This window comes from Hyperoodon ampullatus (genome assembly GCF_949752795.1).
Source record: "Hyperoodon ampullatus genome assembly, chromosome: 13".
Classification (NCBI taxonomy): Eukaryota; Metazoa; Chordata; class Mammalia; order Artiodactyla; family Ziphiidae; genus Hyperoodon; species Hyperoodon ampullatus.
The window spans coordinates 24,031,238-24,049,942 of NC_136926.1; the positions used below are offsets into that span (position 1 = coordinate 24,031,238).

The 18,705-nt window shown below is 60.1% G+C and overlaps 1 protein-coding gene across 1 annotated transcript; it reads right to left on the minus strand.

Annotated features, from left to right (window-relative positions):
• Positions 1–991: 991 nt before the first annotated feature.
• On the minus strand, positions 992–2,179 carry LIF (LIF interleukin 6 family cytokine; the record flags this gene model as incomplete). The annotated part of the gene is made up of 2 exons (XM_079717603.1): positions 992–1,402; positions 2,114–2,179. 2 exons carry the CDS (start codon positions 2,177–2,179, stop codon positions 992–994), a joined length of 477 nt encoding a protein of 158 aa, XP_079573729.1.
• Positions 2,180–18,705: the final 16,526 nt, after the last annotated feature.

Consider the following 18,705-nt stretch of genomic DNA (forward strand, 5'->3'; position numbering starts at 1 on the left):
CTCAACTTCTGCTGTCCCCTTGCTCCAGGGACCAGTGATGGCCTCTGGTGCCCCTCAAGTACCTTTGTGTGACCTCATGGGGCCTCCGTGGGCCTCAGATGTGAGCTGCCACTCTGAACTACTGCATCCACCCCTCCCTTACAGACCCTTGCCCACAAGACTCTGGGTCCCCTCAGAACCTCCTCACCTGACTTTGCAACCCGTCCACCTCCCCACACCCCGCCTCCAGGTCCAGCCACCAGACCCCAGCCACCGGGACAGCAGGACAGACTGCGGGCTCAAGGAAGAAGAGCCCGTCGAGACTTTCAAGGGCCTCTCTTCCTTCCCAGGCCTGAAGGTGGCCTCTCTGCCTCCCCAGGAGGCTGAAGGCCAGCGACCTCCTTCTGGAACCTTCCACCTGACAGTCCTAGGCCTGAGTTCTCCAATCACGCCCAAGACAAGGCAGCATCTCAAACCAGAGCTCCCTTTCTAGCCTTCCACTCACCATACTTGTAGGGGCCAAGGATCCTTCAGGATCCCAGCCCCTCTGGGCTGCCTGAGTTCCAACCAGACCTTTCAAGGTCTACCGAAGGGGCAGCGAAGGCACTGATAGTCATCATTCTGCTAGGGGCCAGGCAATGCCCCCGACCCCTGCTGTCTTGCCCCAGGTCAGGGTCGTCGGAGGCAACTTGTGTGGTTTGCTCACGAAGACCCTGGCTGAGGGGACGAGAAGGGGCCGAAATCCAGCCCGACACCGGGTGCCTGGCTGCAGCCTCCCAGAAGAAGGGGCGCCTTCTTCTAGTTGGTGCCATATATAGGTTCTCCCTCTGGGAGTTTTGGCTCTGCTTGGCTTCATCACAGCCCACCCTGGAGGGGAGTAGACTGGCCAGGAACCCCTCGGGGTCTGCGAGCAGCCCCCACTTGGCTTTGGCACTGCTCTGGGCCCCGGCCACAGTTTGAGAGACACCTAAGTCTAAGATCTCAGGTCACTGTGCACTATGAGACCTCCCGTCTAGAAGGCCTGGGCCACCACAGCGATGACCTGCTTATACTTCCCCAGGAGCTGACAGCCGAGCTTCTTCTTCTGGAAGACGTCCTTGCCTGAGGTGTCCGGGCCGTAGGCCACGTCCACGTGGGCCACGTGGTACTTGCTGCACAGGCGGCAGAGCACGTTGCTGAGGAGGCCCCGCATGACATCCGCCGTGGCGTTCAGCTTGCTGTGCAGGCTGTGGGCGCTGGGATTGAGAACCTTCTGGTCCCGTGTGATGTTGCCCAGGGAGGCTCCCAGGTACGCGATGATGCGGTACAGCTCCACCAGCCGGGCCCTCTCCGTGCCATTGGCGTGGAAGGGCGGGAAGTCAGTCACATTGGGGCTGCACAGCTTGTCCAGGTTGTTGGGGAACGGCTCCCCCTGGGCCGTGTACTGAGGAGCAGAGGGGCAGAGGGGAGGTGACGTGGGAGTCAGGGACGGGTGATGCAGCCCTGCCACCAAGCCTCTGGGGCAGCTCTTGGGCTTCAGTCCCCCCACCCCAAACACAGTGGCATGAGGACCCAATCACTTGCCCTGTAGGCATCTCGGGACTGTCCTGAGAGCCTGAAGTAATTGTGGGTGCGGATTCCCTTGGTAAAGCATCCAGGCCTATACCATGCAAGGAATTATCCTCCTCATCACAATCATCAGGACCACATGGGGACAGAAAGGAAAACACCGAGTCTCACCTCCAACATGTGCACCACACACACTTGCCCTTTCACCCACTGCACTCGCCCTCTTCCTGGGCGGCTCTGCACCCGTCACCCACAACCCGCCATCTCTCCCAACAGCACCCTCCCGTCCACCTCATTGCCTCCTTCGCTGTCTCTCATCGGCCTCTCCCTCCACAAGGTGGAGGAATCCCAGGGTAGAAGTGCCAGGCACCCCCTTCTCCAGGCAGCTCTGCCCCTATCTGACTGGGCACACTAGGCAAGTGGCGGAGCCTGGGCCAGGGGGTGGGGAGGAAGCTGAGGGAGTCTGGGTGTGGTGGGACCAGTCCCCCTCCCTTCCCTTCCCTGACCAGCCCCGCCAGCCCAGGTCCCTGTAGCAAAGCCCAGCCCCTCCCTCCCTCCTTCCTTGGCAGCCTGGGGGGAGACTTACGTAGAGAATAAAGAGGGCTTTGGCACTGCTGTTGAGCTGCGCCAGCTGGTTCTTGATCTGGTTCATGAGGTTGCTGTGACATGGGTGGCGTGTGGCACAGGTGGCGTTGACAGGGGTGATGGGAAGGGGGCTCCCCGCTCCGTGTTTCCAGTGCAGAACCAGCAGCAGGGGCACGACTCCTGGGAACAGGCAGGAGGGAGCCATGAGCAGGGAGGTGGGGGGTGGGCAAGGGGTCTCATGGTAGAGGATGCGCCTCGTCTCCCTCAGGGACACCAGTGTCCCCTCTCAGCCTCCAGCTCTCTCTTCGCCCAGCATGGCTGTTTCTTACTTTCACGATGTCACCAAATCTGCTTCTCTGTCCCCCTCTCTCCAGAGCTCTAACCCTCTGTCTCTGCTTCACTCCCATCTATCACTCCCTGCTGTCTCCTGACAGGAGCAAGGGGGCAGGACGTGAGCTCTTCCTACCAGTTGGAAGCTGGGTCCAGGGTGACACCATCCTGGCCTCTGGCTGGAGGGTACCACGCCCCAGCCCCAGCGGGTCTCAAGGAAAAGAGCAGCCCCTACCTCCCCACCTCCCAGGATGGTCCAGATTCCTAAGTGTTACTTCACGCTTCAGTCTCTCAGAGTGGGCTTCTTAGGGGACCACGGGGAGGGGGGCGGTTTCTGCTGACCCTCATCTCCCAAACCTGTCACATGATTTTGGCTCACTGGGCCCTTTGTCCCCTAATTCTGTGGTTATCCTTCTCCAAATACGGCCACTACCCTATCTAGGACCCTCAACTCCACCCCAGTTCTGCAGTTCTGCACCCCCCATTCCCAAGTCATTCCTCAAAACTTCCTATCCCACCCTGTACTGCTCCTGGCCTCCATGCCCTCCCACTCCTGTCTACTGGTCCTTGCCCCAGGTTGTGGGTTAGGACAAGGAGAATCCTGGGGTCCCTCAGTCCCCCAGAGCCTTCGGGAGGGCAAAGGAATGGTGCAACCAGGAAAGAAAAAAGGGAACATGTCGCACGCAGCCAGGTGGGCGGGGGAGGAAGGAAAGTGAAAGGTGACAGGAGAGCTGAGAGCTGTCCGGGCCTGTCCAGGATCGCCCCTCCCCGCCCAGGGCGCCTGCTTCCCGCCTCCCCCACCTCCCCTTGCTTTCCAGGTGACCCAAGCATCAAGGGCTGGGGTCGGTGGACCTGTGAGGCTGGAGAACCGATGAGGTTGGGGGAAAGGGTGGCGCGCAGGAGCCGGGTCCCCTCCTGGGACAGTGGCAGCCTCAAGTTCACTTCTGGGTCCCCTGTGCCTCCCAGCATCCCCCGGCAGTGCTGAGGCCCCCAATGGCTGGGGGGCCCCCACACCCCAGGCTCACCTAGCACAGACCACAGCTTTCCAGACACTAGCAGATGGAGGCGGCACCTGCTCCCGTCCCGGGCCGGAGTTTGCAAGCTGCTCGGAGGCCGGCGCCCCTCCCAGGGAGCAGCCCGGGACGCGGTTGGAAAAGAGAAAGCGGAAAGACAGAAAGAAAGAAAGAAAGAAAGAAAGAGGGAGGGTGAGTCCCGGAGAAAGTTGAGCGGGAAGAGCAGCAGGAGAGCCGGCGGAGCGAGGAGGAGGAGGAGGAGGAGGAGGAGGAAGGCTGCGGCGCACCCTCCCTTGCCCGCCAACCTGCGGGCCCCAGGGCGGGCTGGGTGCGCGGTGCCGGGACCATGTGCCTGCTCTCGCTCCCGGCCGCCACCCAGCGCCTCCGGCGGCCCGGCGGGCTGCGCGGGCGCCCCAAGTGTCCGTGTGTCTGCGGCGAGTGGGTGTCCCGCTCACGATCGCCAAGTGCCCCAAGTTGCCGCTGCGCCCGTGGCGGGGTGCGGAAGCCGGCGCGGGGCGGGTGGATTTACCTGCCGCCAAGACCTTCATTATGGGCTGGACTCCAGAGGGCCTTGGAGGAGACCTTAGATGCCTGCAGTTTTCAGAGGTTCATGCTCAAATGGGGAATTTGCCCGATTTATATACTGGAGCCTGTGTTGTAAGACAGAGAGAGAAACAGCTATATTTAGCAGGGATCCCCGTCCAGGAAGTTGTTTGAGGTGCATCATAGGAAATTATGAATGGAAGAAAGTGAGAGTGAAGGGGGGGCAGTGAGGGGGGAGGGTGGCGAGAACAGACTTTTTCCCTCTTCTAAGAATTTGATTGATAAAATTATAATGAACTCTTCAACAAAACACCCTGCGGTTTTCCTGCGTGGCTTGCCCTGGGAGTTGCTTGAAGATGGGGAGGGGGAGGAGGGTCCCCGAGTCATCGGGGTCCCTGGGCAGTGGGTACCCCAGACAGCCCTGACTCACCTGGGTTTGGGGAGGTGGCTTGAAACTAGGCAAGCAGACGGAGGCTGCCACCTGTGGCCCCCTGGTCAGGGGGTTAGGGGGTCAGTGGGGAGGAGGCAGGCTGGGGCTTGGCTGAGAAGGCGGCTCCAGGAAGAGGGGCTGGGGCCCTGGTGTGGACTTTAGACGGTAAAAAAGCGAAACTGAACGTGGGCACTGGAAGCTACCGCAGAGGTGGGCTCCTCCAACCTGCCCGCTGCCACCATGCAAAGTGGGGCTCCCAAAGGGACAGGTTGTCCAGGGTCCCACAAGGTCAGGCCTCCTGACTGCCATCAGCAAGCCTGCATTGATGACCACAGGTACCTGTGGGGCTGAGGAGGGGGCTGGGAAGATGGGAGGTGAGGGGTTGCTGTGACTCCCTTCTTTGGGGAGAGCCTGGGGAGGAGATTCTGGGAAGGTGTGGTGTGTCTGGTGTTTACCTAAACTGTTTGCACCCTTCAGGGGACGGTGGTCCAGCATTTCCATTTTGAAAGGACATTTAGAGCAGAGACTTAAGGAGGCTGAGCCAATCGGAGCCAGATTTGCTCCTCAGGACGCAGAGGGATGGCTGAGGACAACAGAAAATGTCTTGGAGGGCCCTTGGGGCTCAGCATCAGAGAATGATTATGGCCCCCAAAAGGTGCTTCTGGAGTCTCTTAGGCAGGGTCACAAATTCTGGTGTCTATCGTGGCCAGGTAGATTCATAAATGAGTAAGGGGGCCAGGAAGGAATGGTGAGGACTAGGGCAAAATGAGCACAGCAGCTCCTCCCTGGCAAAAAGCATTCAAAACAAAGCAAAAGAGGTGGGGGAGTGCTGATCAGACACATCTGGGGCTATGTGGTCCCACAAGTTGCCAGGGGCGCCCCCGCTGCAGCCCTCCCACCTGACCCCGACCAGAGAACGAGGCAGGAGAGTTGCTTCTCCAAGGCCAGGGAGCCCTGCAGCCTTTCCCTGGCCCCTGATTCCCTCTGCCCACCCCCTCAGCCCTCCCCCATGCCCCCAGCTCCCGCCTCTTGCCACATCCCGGAGGACCTGCCCAGCGTTGTTCGTTCTGTGCCAGGACGAGCCCTCCTGCTGCCACCGTGCCCCTCCCCACCACGCACGCCCTGCCCTCTCCAGGCTGCTTCCTCCCCGCTCTCCCAGCTGGGCCTCGGCTGTGGGGCCATAAAACTGCCCATCCCAGCGGGCGCTTCCCAGCAGGGAGGAGGCTGGTAGAGCCCACACTGGCTTTCCTTCCTCCTCCCAGCCGCTCCACACCTTGTGTCTTCCTTGGGGGCCATGGAAGGCCCCACCTGGCACCTGTCCCTCTCATGCACCTGCTCTGGGGTCTGTGTATGCCCCTAGGAGGTCCAGCCACCCCAGCCTGTCTCAGGCAGCCCCACACCCCAGGACATCCCAGCTCACCTCCCTCTCATAATCCCCCAGGCCCAATCTCTCCTGCAGGAGGGCCTGAGCACTCGGGGAGCATGAACTCTGGATCAGCCTCCAGACCGCCCCCCCACATCTCCCAGACCCCTGTCGTCTGACTCATCCTGACTCTTCTGTTGTGGACCCCAAATCTATTTCACCAGGGCCCCACAGAGGCCCCATCTATGGGTCCCCTGCTCCCCCGCCCAAATAGCTCACTGGGTGCCCTGATTCTCCTGGAGGCAGCCTCCTCGTCCCACGGTTCCTCCCCTGCATCACTCCCAGTGGACTCGCCGGGCCTTGCACTGTCCTCTGGCTGCCCAGACCCCTCCTCAGCCCTATAAAACGCCCCCAAACGCCATGTAATCTCAGCCCCACCCCACAGGAAACAGGAAGTGGGGCGGAGTCTAGAAGATACTTCACCCTCGCCCTGATTGGCCCCCTCCCCTGCCTCAGTTTCCCCTCTCACGGTACCTGACTTGGTCTGTGCTCCCCAAGTGTTCTGGGCCCCTCGGCACCCCAGGCCCAGCCTCCCTCTCCTGTCCATGTCCAGCCACCACCTGCACCGGGCCTCTCGGGGGCAGGCCGGGCAGGGTCTCGGAGCCGCGGACCCGTGAGCCGCCTGCAACGTGGCCTCGGTCCCCGGGAATCGGCTGCCCAGGCGGCGCTCCAGGCCAGCTTTGGTCTCCTGGAGTTTGTTTTCTTCCTTCCCTCTCTACGCTGCTATGTGTGTGTGTGTGTTTTCCCCAGCTTCCTCACGGAAGGCATCCTCCCTTCTTGGCTGCCTGCTCCCAGGGTCGTGACCCCAGGCCCCACCCTGGAGTGGCAGCCCCAGCCCGGCCCCTTCCAGCTGTGACTTCATCCCAGCCTGTCCTGCTTGTGCACACTGGGCCTGCTGGGGATTTGACCGGCCTCGGGGTGAGGGGGACAGTTGGGGCCCACATAGGGCACCCTCAGTCTGGGCGGGGGGCGGCCAGGCCAGGGCTGGGGGTGCTCCTCCAGGCGGCTGTGCCATCCACCTGCTCATCTCCAGGAAGCGAGTCCAGGGCCGGCCTGGGGCCTCCCCAGGGCCCCTGAGGGCTCTTCTCTCCCACTCACTTTGGCGCATGTGGCCATTCAGCCCCTCCTTTTCTTCTGATTCTCACTCGCCATCCACAAGTCTCTTTTAGAATGTCAGGTGGGGAAGCTGAGGCTCAGAGAGGTGAAGACACTTGCCCAGGGCAGCACAGAGAGCTAACAAGAGAATGAGGCCTGGACCCCCGGCCTCTGGCTTGAAGGCCACAGCTAATGCCAGCAGCACCTCATGCTGCGATGGGAGCAAGAGGTGGCGAGCTGCACTCAGGCCGCTTCTTCCAGGAAGCCTCCCCTTCCTCCCACAGCCCAGGTTAGCTGAGTCTGCCCAGCCCTGCCCACTCTCCTTTCAAGTGGGAACAAGTCTCATTCCTCCCTCTTTGAGGGCTTGGTTGGGGTCTGATCCTCATTTGTACTCTTGACAGCACCTGGCTCAGGGTTACATCAGAGCAGATGCTAAGTATTTTCTAAAAGCATTTTAGTTTCCAAAAGCTGTCTGTGCCAAGTCTCTCATGGCGAGAAGGAGTAAAGTCTGCTGGTTGGAAGCATGGACTTCAGCCTCAGTCAGAGCCGGGTTAGAGGTTTGGGTCTGCCAGTTATGAGCTGGGTGACTTTGAGGAAGTGACCACGTCCCGGCCTCAGTTTTCTCATCTATAAAATGGGAATAATGACACCTGTGCTGTGCATTTGCTGTGAGGGCTCAGGCTCAGCACAGTTCTGGGAGCCCAGCCAACCCTCTACGCATCAGCATTGATCCTCCTCACCGCGGAGGAGTAGGGGTTCTTGTCCCCATTTTACAGATGAGGAAAGTTGGGCATAATCCAGGGCTAAAGGGGGAAAGCTGGGCAGGAGAGGGGCCTGTTCATTCTCTCCTGATGGATAATGGAAACAAAACACCCTCGAGCCTCCAGCTTCCAGGGTGCCCCAGGAAGATCAGATGGGTTGCTGGGGGGGGCTGGCACGGCGGTGGGCTCTCTCTCCCTATGTCCCATCCTGGCCCGTGACCAACCCCACCCCAGGCTTGAGCTGAAGACAGTTGGCTGACCCAGCCTCACCGCCCCCAGGAGCTGATTCACCCCCAGGGCCCATCTGAGAAGGAAGGAGACATAGTTCAGCTCAGAGGGGCTTGAATCACCAGCCGCCCCCTGTGGAGCCCCGGGGGGAGTTGTGGAGGTGGGGGACAGCCCCCTGCCTGTCTGTCTGTCTCTTTCCTGGGCCCCGGGGCACTCAGGGGAGAGGGTAACATGGCAGTGGCCATTGGCAGGGGGTGGCAGGGAGGTACTCTCACAGCCAGGCATCCTGTGTGGGCAGCCAGGAGCAGTTACTCACCAGGTAAGCAGCTCTCTGGGCATCGGGGAATTCCCCAAGACTAGTGACCCAGAAACAGTGCTCTGGGCAACCCCCATTGCCCAGGCTGGCCCCCCTCCTCCCTTCCCATCCCTCTTCCCTGTCCCCATCTAAGATCTCAGTTCTCTGAAAACGCGACCAGCAGCTGCTCTCAGCCATCAGCTCAGTCCTCGCTCCTCGCCTTGACGCTCCCACCTGGGCAACGAGCACAGCGGAGTCAGATGGGCCCAGGGGAGGAAGTTGGGGGCCAGGGGGAGTGGCCCAGGACCGGAGTTGGTGAGGGGCAGCCAGAGGAGACAGGAGAAGCTCAGGAATTCCTGGCACAGCCCTGGCAGTTGGGTATCCTGTCCAAAAAGGCAAAAACACCTCATTATTCAGCACTTGAGAAAGGAGGATGTAACTACACCTGCAGGGCTGCCCACCTCCACCATCTATATGCTCTCATGTACTTTCCTGTGGCTGCTGGCTCGGCTTTGCAAGTCACCTTTGGTCCCTTTGGGGCTAGAGTGGTAGCACCAGTGAGTACGGGTGTGTCTTAGAGCCAGGCAAACATGGGTTTGATTCCTGCCCACAACTGTGACCTGGGGCAACTGGCTTCCTCTCTCTGAGCCCACTGAGAGTGAGGATGCGGTAGCGCTGGGCTCATGGGGCTGTCATGAAGATGTTAAGTGGGAAACACACAGTGCCTGCCACGTGGCAGCCATTCTAACTAGAGGTCGGGGTGGCCACAGGAGGGGCTCAAACCCTAGCCTGAGTCAGGGGCTTGGGTTGGGCCTGGGTCCAGGGGTCCGTGCTCCACCTGTGATCTGAGAGTTAGGCCAAGGAGGGCTCCTGAGTCCTCTCAGTAGACAGACTGTGGTGTGGGTCCTGGGGGAACAGGCAACCTCTCAGAGCCTCTGCAGGGGAATAAGCAATACTTCCCACGTTGGGAATAAGCAACACTTCCCTTCCAGCTGTCTTTGGGGCTCTTGAGGTCCAGTTCTGGGCCTATAGTCTGCCCTTTTCACCCTCACCCCATCAAATCTCTGGCAGGGACCAGCTACACACCCTCGGGGCCAAGTGGGAGCTAGAAGCCAGTCTGGCCTCCTGCCAACTGTCCCCAGCATTACCCTGACATTTCCTGACTGGTTCTGTGTCAGGAATCACCCCCCTGGAGGTGAATCAGAGTGACTGCATATTTTTTCTTCAATTCTGATAGAAATTGCAAGGGAAGCAGCAGCCTACAGGGCTCTGATCATCAGTGGGGTCAGAGGCCTGCCTCCGAGGTCCATGCCAAGTTGCATGGGGCCTGATTCCACTGCAGGCTCTGTCCTCAACGTCTCCATCTTTAGAATGGGTGTCTCTCCTCTCTGATGGTTCATGCATCAGCCCTTAATGGATCTGGCATTTTAGCCTCTGCAAGCACTTTGACCTCCCCCAGGCTCTCTCTGAATCTTGAACTAGCTTGAGACCATCGCAGGCAGAGGTAAAGAGCGATATTTTCACAACTGTAAGTCTCTGCCTCTTAGTGGATCATGGATTCAATTTAGAGGGTTGCCGCCAGCACTTTCAAAAGAAAATAGAATCGCAAAATCACCCAGCATTGCCCAGAGCGAGGGCAAGCACTGCTCGGTGAAACTTTTGTTTCCGTTGTCTGGATGTGTCAGCATGTGCATCACCCTCTGGTTGCAAGGTGCAATGTGTTTTGAACTGTAGGTCTCAGTCAGAAACGTTTGTAAGCCACTGGTATCAATGATGAAAACCAGGCCCTGAGGGGCTGAGGAGTGACTTGCCCGAGGTCACTCGGCAGCTGGCAACGTGGGGTTCCTGACTTGCTCCTCAGCTGCCATCCCTTGCAGCCCAGGAGTGGCAGGAGGTGCTGCAGGCAGGGTGGGGCCGGGCAGGTGCTCATGGTGGGGGGGCGGAGGCCTGGCATCACCCGGTGCCAGGACAAAGGCCCTCCCACGGCCTGGCCTCTCACCGTCCACTCCCTTCCGCAGCCTCAGATCCCCGGGCTCCCCACCCCGCCCCGCCCTGCCCGGGTGGGGCCCGGAATAGTCACAGGCTTTCCTCACTCTGCCACCTTGCTCTTCATCCTCACTCGGGAAGCAGGAGGGGGACGTGGTTGCAGTCCCCGCTCCAGGGTAGCCCGCGGCCCAGAGGCCCAGCCCATTTCTGGGAGTGCCTGCCGGGCTCCCCTTGGGTCTGTCTCTCCCAGCCAGAGTGGGCATTTGCATGTGTGTGCGTGTGTGATGAGGCCGTTTGTGTGGCTGTGTCTGTGTTGGGCTGTGTCTGGCCATGTGTGCGTGTGCGTGTGTGTGTGTGTGCGTGTGTGTGTGTGTGGCTGGGAGGGAGCCGGGGTGGACACACCTCTGGCTGACTTTGTGAGCCCCCTGTGTGATTGTGTGAGTGTGTGTGTGACCGTGTGCCTGGATCCTGTACCAGTGGATGTGAGTCTGTGCGTGCCAGGGGTCTCTGAACACGTGTGGGGAGGCATGACCCTGTGTGTGTGTGTGCGCGCGCGCGCCCCCGAGTGTGTCTCCAACAATCCCTGCTCCTCACCCTCCAGCCCCCGCCCCTGGGAACTCTGTGGCAGCCTCACGTCACGGGGGCCACCAGCAGCTGGTTTCCTCCCCACCCCGCCCCAGCGCCGCCCCCCTGCCCTGGCCACCCTGACTCTTGGCTCAGGGACCAAGCTGATGTCAGAGCTGAGCTGACAGCTTCCTTCTCCCACTGGATTTTCCAAAAGAGAGAGACCACAGCCCGGCTCCTATTAAATAATCGTGGGGTTGGTGGGGGGAGGTGGGGAGGATGTTTCACTCAGTGATTTCCTGAACTCAGAAGCAATAAACAGAACAGGAAGCAGCCCCACGGACCCACTCAGCCTGAAACTGGCTGGCCCTGAGGTGGGGACTGGCGTCCCCTCCCCCAGACAAGCTCACTGGGGCCACCCTGACCCGACCCCAGAGCTGATGTCAGGGAAGCAGCCAGGCCCTCTCCCCAACCGTCCCTCAGCGCCAGCACGGACTGAGGAAACCGTTCTGAGGATGGTGGGTGGGAGGTGATGTGAGCCTCAGGCCTGATGATAAGATGGACAGAGTAGAGTAGCCCAGTCCCAGTGGGCGGGGGGGATAGAGGGGTGAGGCCCCGCGGAGGATGGACCGTCCTCCTCCTGGGAAGAGAAGAAAAGATGAGCTCCCTGAAGTCAGGGAGGGACAGGACCAGGTAGGGGAGGAGCTGGGGGGAGCCGAGAGGAGAGGGCCAGGCTGCCCCTCTGTCCTCCAGGTAACCTGGGTATGACACCCGTCCCCACTACCCTGCACCCGTGAGCCACTCCAGCCCTGCTTCCCATGCTTTCTGGGGCACGTGGCTGGCCCATCGCTGACCCCAAAGGCCTTATGAGCTTCTCTCCCGCCTGCATCCCCCAAAGCAAGCAAAGCACTCACGAGAGTCCCCTATTATCTCCAGTCCTAACACCCATCCCCACGGGAGACACTTTAATCCTGGTTTTACAGACGTGGAAACTGAGGCTCAGAAAGTTGAACGATTTGCCTAAGGTCACACAGGGTGCGATGGAGCGAGCTCTCCAGCCCACGACCCCACAGCCTCCCTCAAACCGGAGCCAGGAGGCCAAGTGTGGTCCAGGGCTCACTGGCAGCAGGGGGCCAGGGGGGTCCCCAGGATGAGTCAACCCCAGGATCCCCTCCTTCTGCCTGGGCCGCCGCTCAGCTGCTTATCAGCTGCAGGACTCCCATGACACAATCCCGCTCTGATCTCCTGCCCAGCCAGGCCTCCTCCACCCCTGCCCCACCCCTGGACCCCGTTTCCGCTTCCTCCCTTTCTGGGTGGGACCACGCCTGCCCCAGGATCACAGTGGACTGTCTAGAGAGCTGGAGTCCCGCAAGCCCCTCAGTGGCTGTGGCCTCCCCAGAGTCCACTCTGGTCAGCAGGCTGGCAGCAGGAGACCCTCACATAGAGGGAGGACAGTGGCCTGTAGTTCCTGACCCTTAGGCTCCCCTTCAAGAGCCCACGTACCTCCTAAAGTGGTGTTAGCCTGGGAAACTTAAAGACCACCCTGGCCTCTGCTGCCTCCATGTCCCCACTTGCAAAGGGAAAAGGTCAGAAAGAATGAGGGGGGTGTCAGGGGGGTGGGGTTGGTGGTCTCTGCAATCAGCCAGGCCTCAAGGGCAGTCCTAGCTTTGCCACTCACAGCCTCAGACAGTTGACCTCATTGCTCAGACCCCAGTTCCAATGGTATAAAATGGGACACAATGTTGTCAACCTGCGAGGTTAACATCACCCTCTGGGAAACCCTGCAGGCACAGAAGACATGCCTGAGTGACTGATAGTATTATTATCTTAGCTGTTAAAACTTCACAGGTGGGGCCCAGAGAGGGGAAGTGACTTTTCCAAGGCCACAGATTAGTGGCACACCCCCAACAGCATGTGGGCTGTGTGCCTCCCTCAAGCTCCCAGACAAGGAGTCAGGAATCCCAGGTTTTAGTCCTGATTAGCTGTGAGGATTCCAGAAAGAACCTTTTAGGAGTCTCGGTTTTCCTGTCTGTAAAACCAGCCTAGAGAAGGTCATCTGCCTCCAAGGATACAGAAAGGCTCTTTGAGGTGTGAACTATGGGATGGGGTGGTGGAGGATAGAGAAAGCCTCCCAGGCACCCTGGAGCGCTGGACACAGCGGGGGTGAGGGCCAGGTCCAGGGCTCGCGGCCCAGCGCTCGCCAGCACTCAGCCACTGAGCTCAGCCCCAAGCCGTGGGCTGCAGCGCCCTCCACTGACCAGTGGGCAGCAGGCATCGTGGCAGGGGCACCTCCAGCCCTGGGTCCACCTGACTGGGTCAGTGCCTTCCGTAGGGCTGGGCAGGGCAGGATTTGGGGATAGAGGAAGTGGGGGTAGATGCCTGGGGCTCAGAATGGAGGGTAGGCCGAGGCCGTCAGCCAGGGCGGAGAAGGAGGCCAGCGGAGGGGTCCTGGAGGGGCCTCTGCCCTGCTGAGCACCTGGCGGTGGCGGGGGTGGGGGGTGGGGGGGTGGGGGGTTGTGCCTTGAGGACTGGCCACAAGGGGGTGCCAGAGACCTCATGAAGTGGGCCTGGGATGGGGGCTGCGTGACTCCATCCAGTGGGAGCTCTGGGAGGAGGGGCGGGGGGCGGGTAGGAGGGAGAGGAGGGGGAGGAGGGGGACTGCTGTCCCCTCCCACCCCCCTCAAGCCCCAGGACCACCTAATCCCCACCGAGGACAGGTTCTGGGGACAATGTCCCTGCCCTCCCGGAAGCCTCTCCCCAGTCCTGGGGAACTGCTGATGGCAAGATTGGGGTCCAGCCCCTTCTCAGGTTATTTATGCCAAGGTGCCACCCGCCCCCCCACCCCCCGGTGCCAAACTCTGTGAAGATTTTACTTATATTTCTCCTTTCTCCCTGCATGGTCCGTGAGCTGGTGCCCCCACAGTTAAGCCCATCTTACAGAGTAAGCAAAGCACAGAGAGGTCGAGTCCTCTCTGGGTCAAGGTCAAAAGCATAGGGGCCATGACCTTGACCGACCACACACCCCAGAGCCTCCCTTGAGGGACTTCACTCTAGCAAAGACTCACTCTCTTCTCCCAAAAGCAGAGGCAGGCAGGGACCACCCTGTGACCCACCGCAGCCCCTTCTGGGGGGACAGGGACCCTCTACCTGCCAGGTCTCCATCCCAGGGAAAGCTAGGCCGCCACGAACTCAGAACCCTCCACTGCTCTGGGGAAAAGGGAACTTGAGGGCCCCTTGGGAATCCAGGAATCAACACCCCCAGGGGTGACCCCTTCGGGATGGCAAAGCCAGGACTCCGGCCTCCCCATCCAGTACTCTCTCCTCTGCCCTCTAAACCTGCCATGATCTTTAACCCCTCAGGTGTCCACATGACACTTTCACATCTGGTCTGAACTCTACCTCCACAGGCTCAGAGACATGTGCAGGGCACGTCTTACCATGCCCATTACGCGGACGGGGAGACTGAGGCCTGGAGAGCCAGGTGGGCCATCCGGTGCCCCCGACACATGCGGGAAAAGGTGACGTTTGCCTGTGCTGAGGATAAATTGGGGGAAGCCTACCGTGGTCTGTGCCAGGCTGGACCCTCCAGCGTCTGGCGGGGTGCTTGCTGGGTCTTCAGTGGGGCACCATCAACGTGGGCCAGGATCCTCTGCGTCTTGCTCCTGCTGAATCTTCTCTGGAGACAGCTCCTCACCCCGCCCCCGACTTGACTTCCCGTCCAGGGCCGGGTGGCCCCGAGGCTCCCCCCACTTCCACCCCACCCCCTGGCTGAAGGGTTGGGGGCAACAGGGGCCGGAAGCCCAGGTCCCTGGCCAGACTGCACCTGACACAGGTGGGGCAGGGTCTTCAAGTTGGTTGAGGGGAGAAGCAGGGCCAGGGGTGGGGAGGGGTCGTCCTTGGGCCCGGCGGCCCCTGCCCTGTGCTGCGTGGCGGCCGCCGGGGCCTGACTCACGGCTGACTGGGCCGCGCCCAGCCCGCCAGGGTGATCCAGGCCGGCATAAGGCGATGACTGGGCAGCCCTCCACATGACCGGCCGGGGTCGGCCTTAGGTGTTTTGACTCAGACCTGCCACAGGCCGTGTGCACCAGGGCCATGTCCCCTTGTCCCCATCCCTGGAGGAGTCACAGGGCTGCAGCCAACCCCCAGGACACGGTGCCCCTCAAGCCACCACTCCTTGCCCTGGCACCCACCTCAGAACCCGGGAGCCACCTGGCCCATCTGGTCCGCCCGCCTCCACGGGCTCTGGGGCCCCACCTGCCCAACCCCCTCCCTCAGAGACCTTCGCCCCTCCCCGAGTCAGTGGAGCCCAGCCCTCGGGGACGCCCCAGGAAGCAGGGAGCGGGGTTGGCTGAGCCCAGGGCCTCCCCACTCTGACCATGGACTGTGACCCTTTCCTCAGCGTGGAAAAGGGGTTCTGTGGGCACTCCAGGTCCCAGGCCTGGCGTGGGTGGTGGCGGTGAGGAGGGGGGACAGGAACAAAGACAGAAGAGCTGCGAAAAAAGAAACCAACAAGGAAAAGGGAAAATGAGGGAGAGAAAATAAAGAGGAGGCGGCTCGGGCACCTGTTCTGTGACAGCTTATGACGGCAGCGCCAACAGACCCTGCGTTGCATTGTTTCCCAGAAAACCTCTGCTCTGGCCTGGGAGGTGGCCAATTAACTGAGTCTGTTGTGCAGACAGGAAAGCCGAGGCTCAGCCCGGAGGTTACACGGGCCACGGGGCTGGGGTTTGAAGTCACTTTGCTGAACTCCCAAGTACTTTCCTGTCCCTTGAGAGAGAGCGTTTAAATCACATCAGAACTGGCGGGCAGCGAAGGCGCTGAGGCTATGGAGGCCAGAGACCCAGATCTGCCATTTGCAAGCCAGGATTTTGTTCTTTAAACAGACTATAAGTGCTGGCACCCCATCCTTGCCTTTTTTCCTGCAGTTTCCCTGCCCTCCAGGCCCCCCGTCCCAGGAAACTTTCCATCCGTGTGTGTCATGTTCAGGGTTGACTGAGGGGCTGTGACTGTCACCCTGAAAAACTTCAGAAAGAAAAGAAAACCCAGCTTGTGGTCGATTCCAGCAGCAGGGTTGCCCGAGGACTCCTTATCTCTCTGACCCTGTACCAGCTCGCCCATGGCCCGCGGCTGCTTTGTCCCTTCACATGAGCCACTGGGGGGAGCATATGCTATTTGCAGGCTCACAGGGCATCGCCACTCTGGGAAAAGCATGCCTTGAGGGGGATCAGCTTCACACTGTGGTACAAAAGCATTATTAGAACCCCTCCCCCGCTACCCCTCACGCCGGATGGTCATGGGAACCCTGATCTCACAGCAGTTGTCGCTGTAGTAGGTGGGCGGGGGGGTGGGGGGACGATCCAAGAGGGCTCGTTCTGACTCCAGGCGCAGACACCAGAAACAACCCCTGCAAGCTGCCCTGCCCGAAGCCCCAGGGAAGCCCCGCCAGCCACTCAATGGGGAGTTAAGGAGGCGGGGCCTGGGAGGGCGGGAGGAGTGGGGAGGCACTGGGAGGTCAGGATGCCTGGATGTGTTGGGGGCCAGCTGAGCATGTAGCAAATGCAGAGATGAGCTCGCAAATTTGGGTGGGCCTGAGAGCAGGGCCCTGGCCGGCTGTGCTGAGGAGTTTGGAATCGATGCCTCAGGCAGCAGGATGGGAGGGAGTCATCAAAGGTTTGTGAGCAGAAGACATGACAGTGAGATGTGTCCAGGGAGTCAGGACCTGGTTGGCGGTGGGGAGAGAAGGAGGCAGGTGCCAGGGACAGGGTGTTGGAGAAATCACAGGATCAATGGGGAGAGAAGAGGTTGAGGCTAAGGGAGGTTGAGGGAGGTGCGCTGGGGTTCTGGAACTTCAGTGGGGGCAATTAGGAAGCGTGTGGGCTTGGGGCTGAGTTCAGCCTTGAGGCAACCACAGGGCACCCAGCAGATGTTCTGGCAGCTGGGTCTGTGGATCTGGGACCAGGCTGGAGATGGCACCTGCAGCTGTGGTCTCATCAGAAGACAGTGTGGAATTGACAAGTCCTCACTGATAGGACCCCCAAGAACCCCACCCCAGAGTCTGGGGCTCCCTGATCTGCTTCCTGCTGGGTGGGTGCAGCTCCAGTTCAAAGCAGCCCCAGACACCTCTCCCGGGGCTTAGCCACCTCTCTAGAGGCTGGCAGGGGGCCCAGGCAGGGGTGAAGAACAATCACCCTGGGCTTCCCAGCTCTTCCTCCGCAGACCAACTTCTACCCTCTCCATGGGCAGCCACATGCTGCCTTAGTGCCAATTCCCCTTCTGCTCCAGGAGCCTGAGGGTGCCTGGCTTTCGGTGTCTGCCACCTCCCACCCAGAGATTCCCAGCAGCCCAGCCCGAGGAAAGTCCCCCACCCCCATGCTGGGGCAGGGCAGATGCTGGGGCAGGGCAGAAAAGAGCAAGGCCGGCCCCTGCCTTTGGCCACACCTGGGTAGCACCTGTCTAGGCCAGGTTCCCTGCCCTGCTGCTCACTGAGCTCCTGCTGGGTGCCAGGTACTGTGCTGAGAACAGAGCAAGGCAGATGTGGTCTCCATCCTTGGAGACTCCAGGCTAGCGGGGGAGGCAGACGGCAAAGCAAACCAAGAGAGGCCCCCCACATGACAGTTTTGAGAAAAAAAATAACCAAGTTGTTAGACCCAGAACACGATGGGGGTAAGAATTGCCGAGGATGCACTAACCAAAAGAACAGAGCACGGCATTGCAGACAGAGAGAAGAGCCTAGGCAGAGACCTTGTGGTGGGAGGGTACCCTGGGCATATTGGGATCCCAAAAGTGCTTGGTGTGGCAGGAGCCCGAGAGCAAGAGAGAGCCCATTGCGGGGCAGTAGAGACCCTTACTAAGTACTTGGTAAACAGCCTGGAATATATTGGGCGCTTGCTGGTTGGGAGTAAGAGACCTGGAGTTCTAGCCCCAGCACTGCACTAACTCGCTCTGTGACATTGAGCAAGATGCTTCCCCTCTCTGGGCCTTTTTGATAAATCAGCAATGCCCTCACTCACTATATCCTCATCCTTGAATGCTCGGAGCCTTTGCCCTAGCTCTTCCTGCCACCTACAGGCTCCGCCCCTTCTCCTGTGCGTCATTCAGTCCTCAGAGTGGACATCACCTCTTCCAGGCACCACACTGACAACCCACGTCACCTGACTCTCACTCTCTATTACATCACCACTTTGTTTTTGCCAAGCTCAAGCTCACACTGCAGCCTCAGATGCTCCTGTTGGTTCTTTTGCTTGTCTGTTGTCTGTCTGCCCCCACACTTGGGAGCTCCGTGCCCCCGGGGACTCATGAAATTGTCAGCGGAGTTACAGAGGCTGAAAGGTGACAGGAGGATGCTCCTGCCCTGGCATCTAACGGGCCTGAATTTAAAATGTGCCCACCCCCAGTAAATTTGCTCTGAGGACTCAAACTCTCTGAGCCTTGGTCTTCTTATCTGCAAAGTGGGTTATATCTATTGTGGGGAATCCCACACAGGGCTCTCTTCCACCCCATGTTAAGTCCTGTTCCCACTAGAAATGGGACTGATCCAGGTCACTTTCATAGGCTTCTGTGAGCCCTTCCTTTGTAGCTGCTGCCTCAGCATGTCATCAGCCTATAGATGACCCTCCCGAGGCGGGGCCCTGAGCATCCGGAGAGAGCCAGGTGGAATCCCTATCCACCCCGGGGCCCTTCAGGAAGCAGTTTCAAGCACCTACCAGGTTACAGGCCACATGTGAGGCAGGATCTATTATTATCTTGTCTGTTTCACACAACACACATCAGCACACATACCCCCAGCCAGACACCCACAAGGGCCCAGAGCAACCCATACACTCCATCCTTCCTCCCTCCCCTCTGGCTCCCAAACCCCAACACCCCTGGTCCCCAACTTCTCAGGAGAGACCCATTCAGAAACAACAAACACCTTGTCTGTGTTT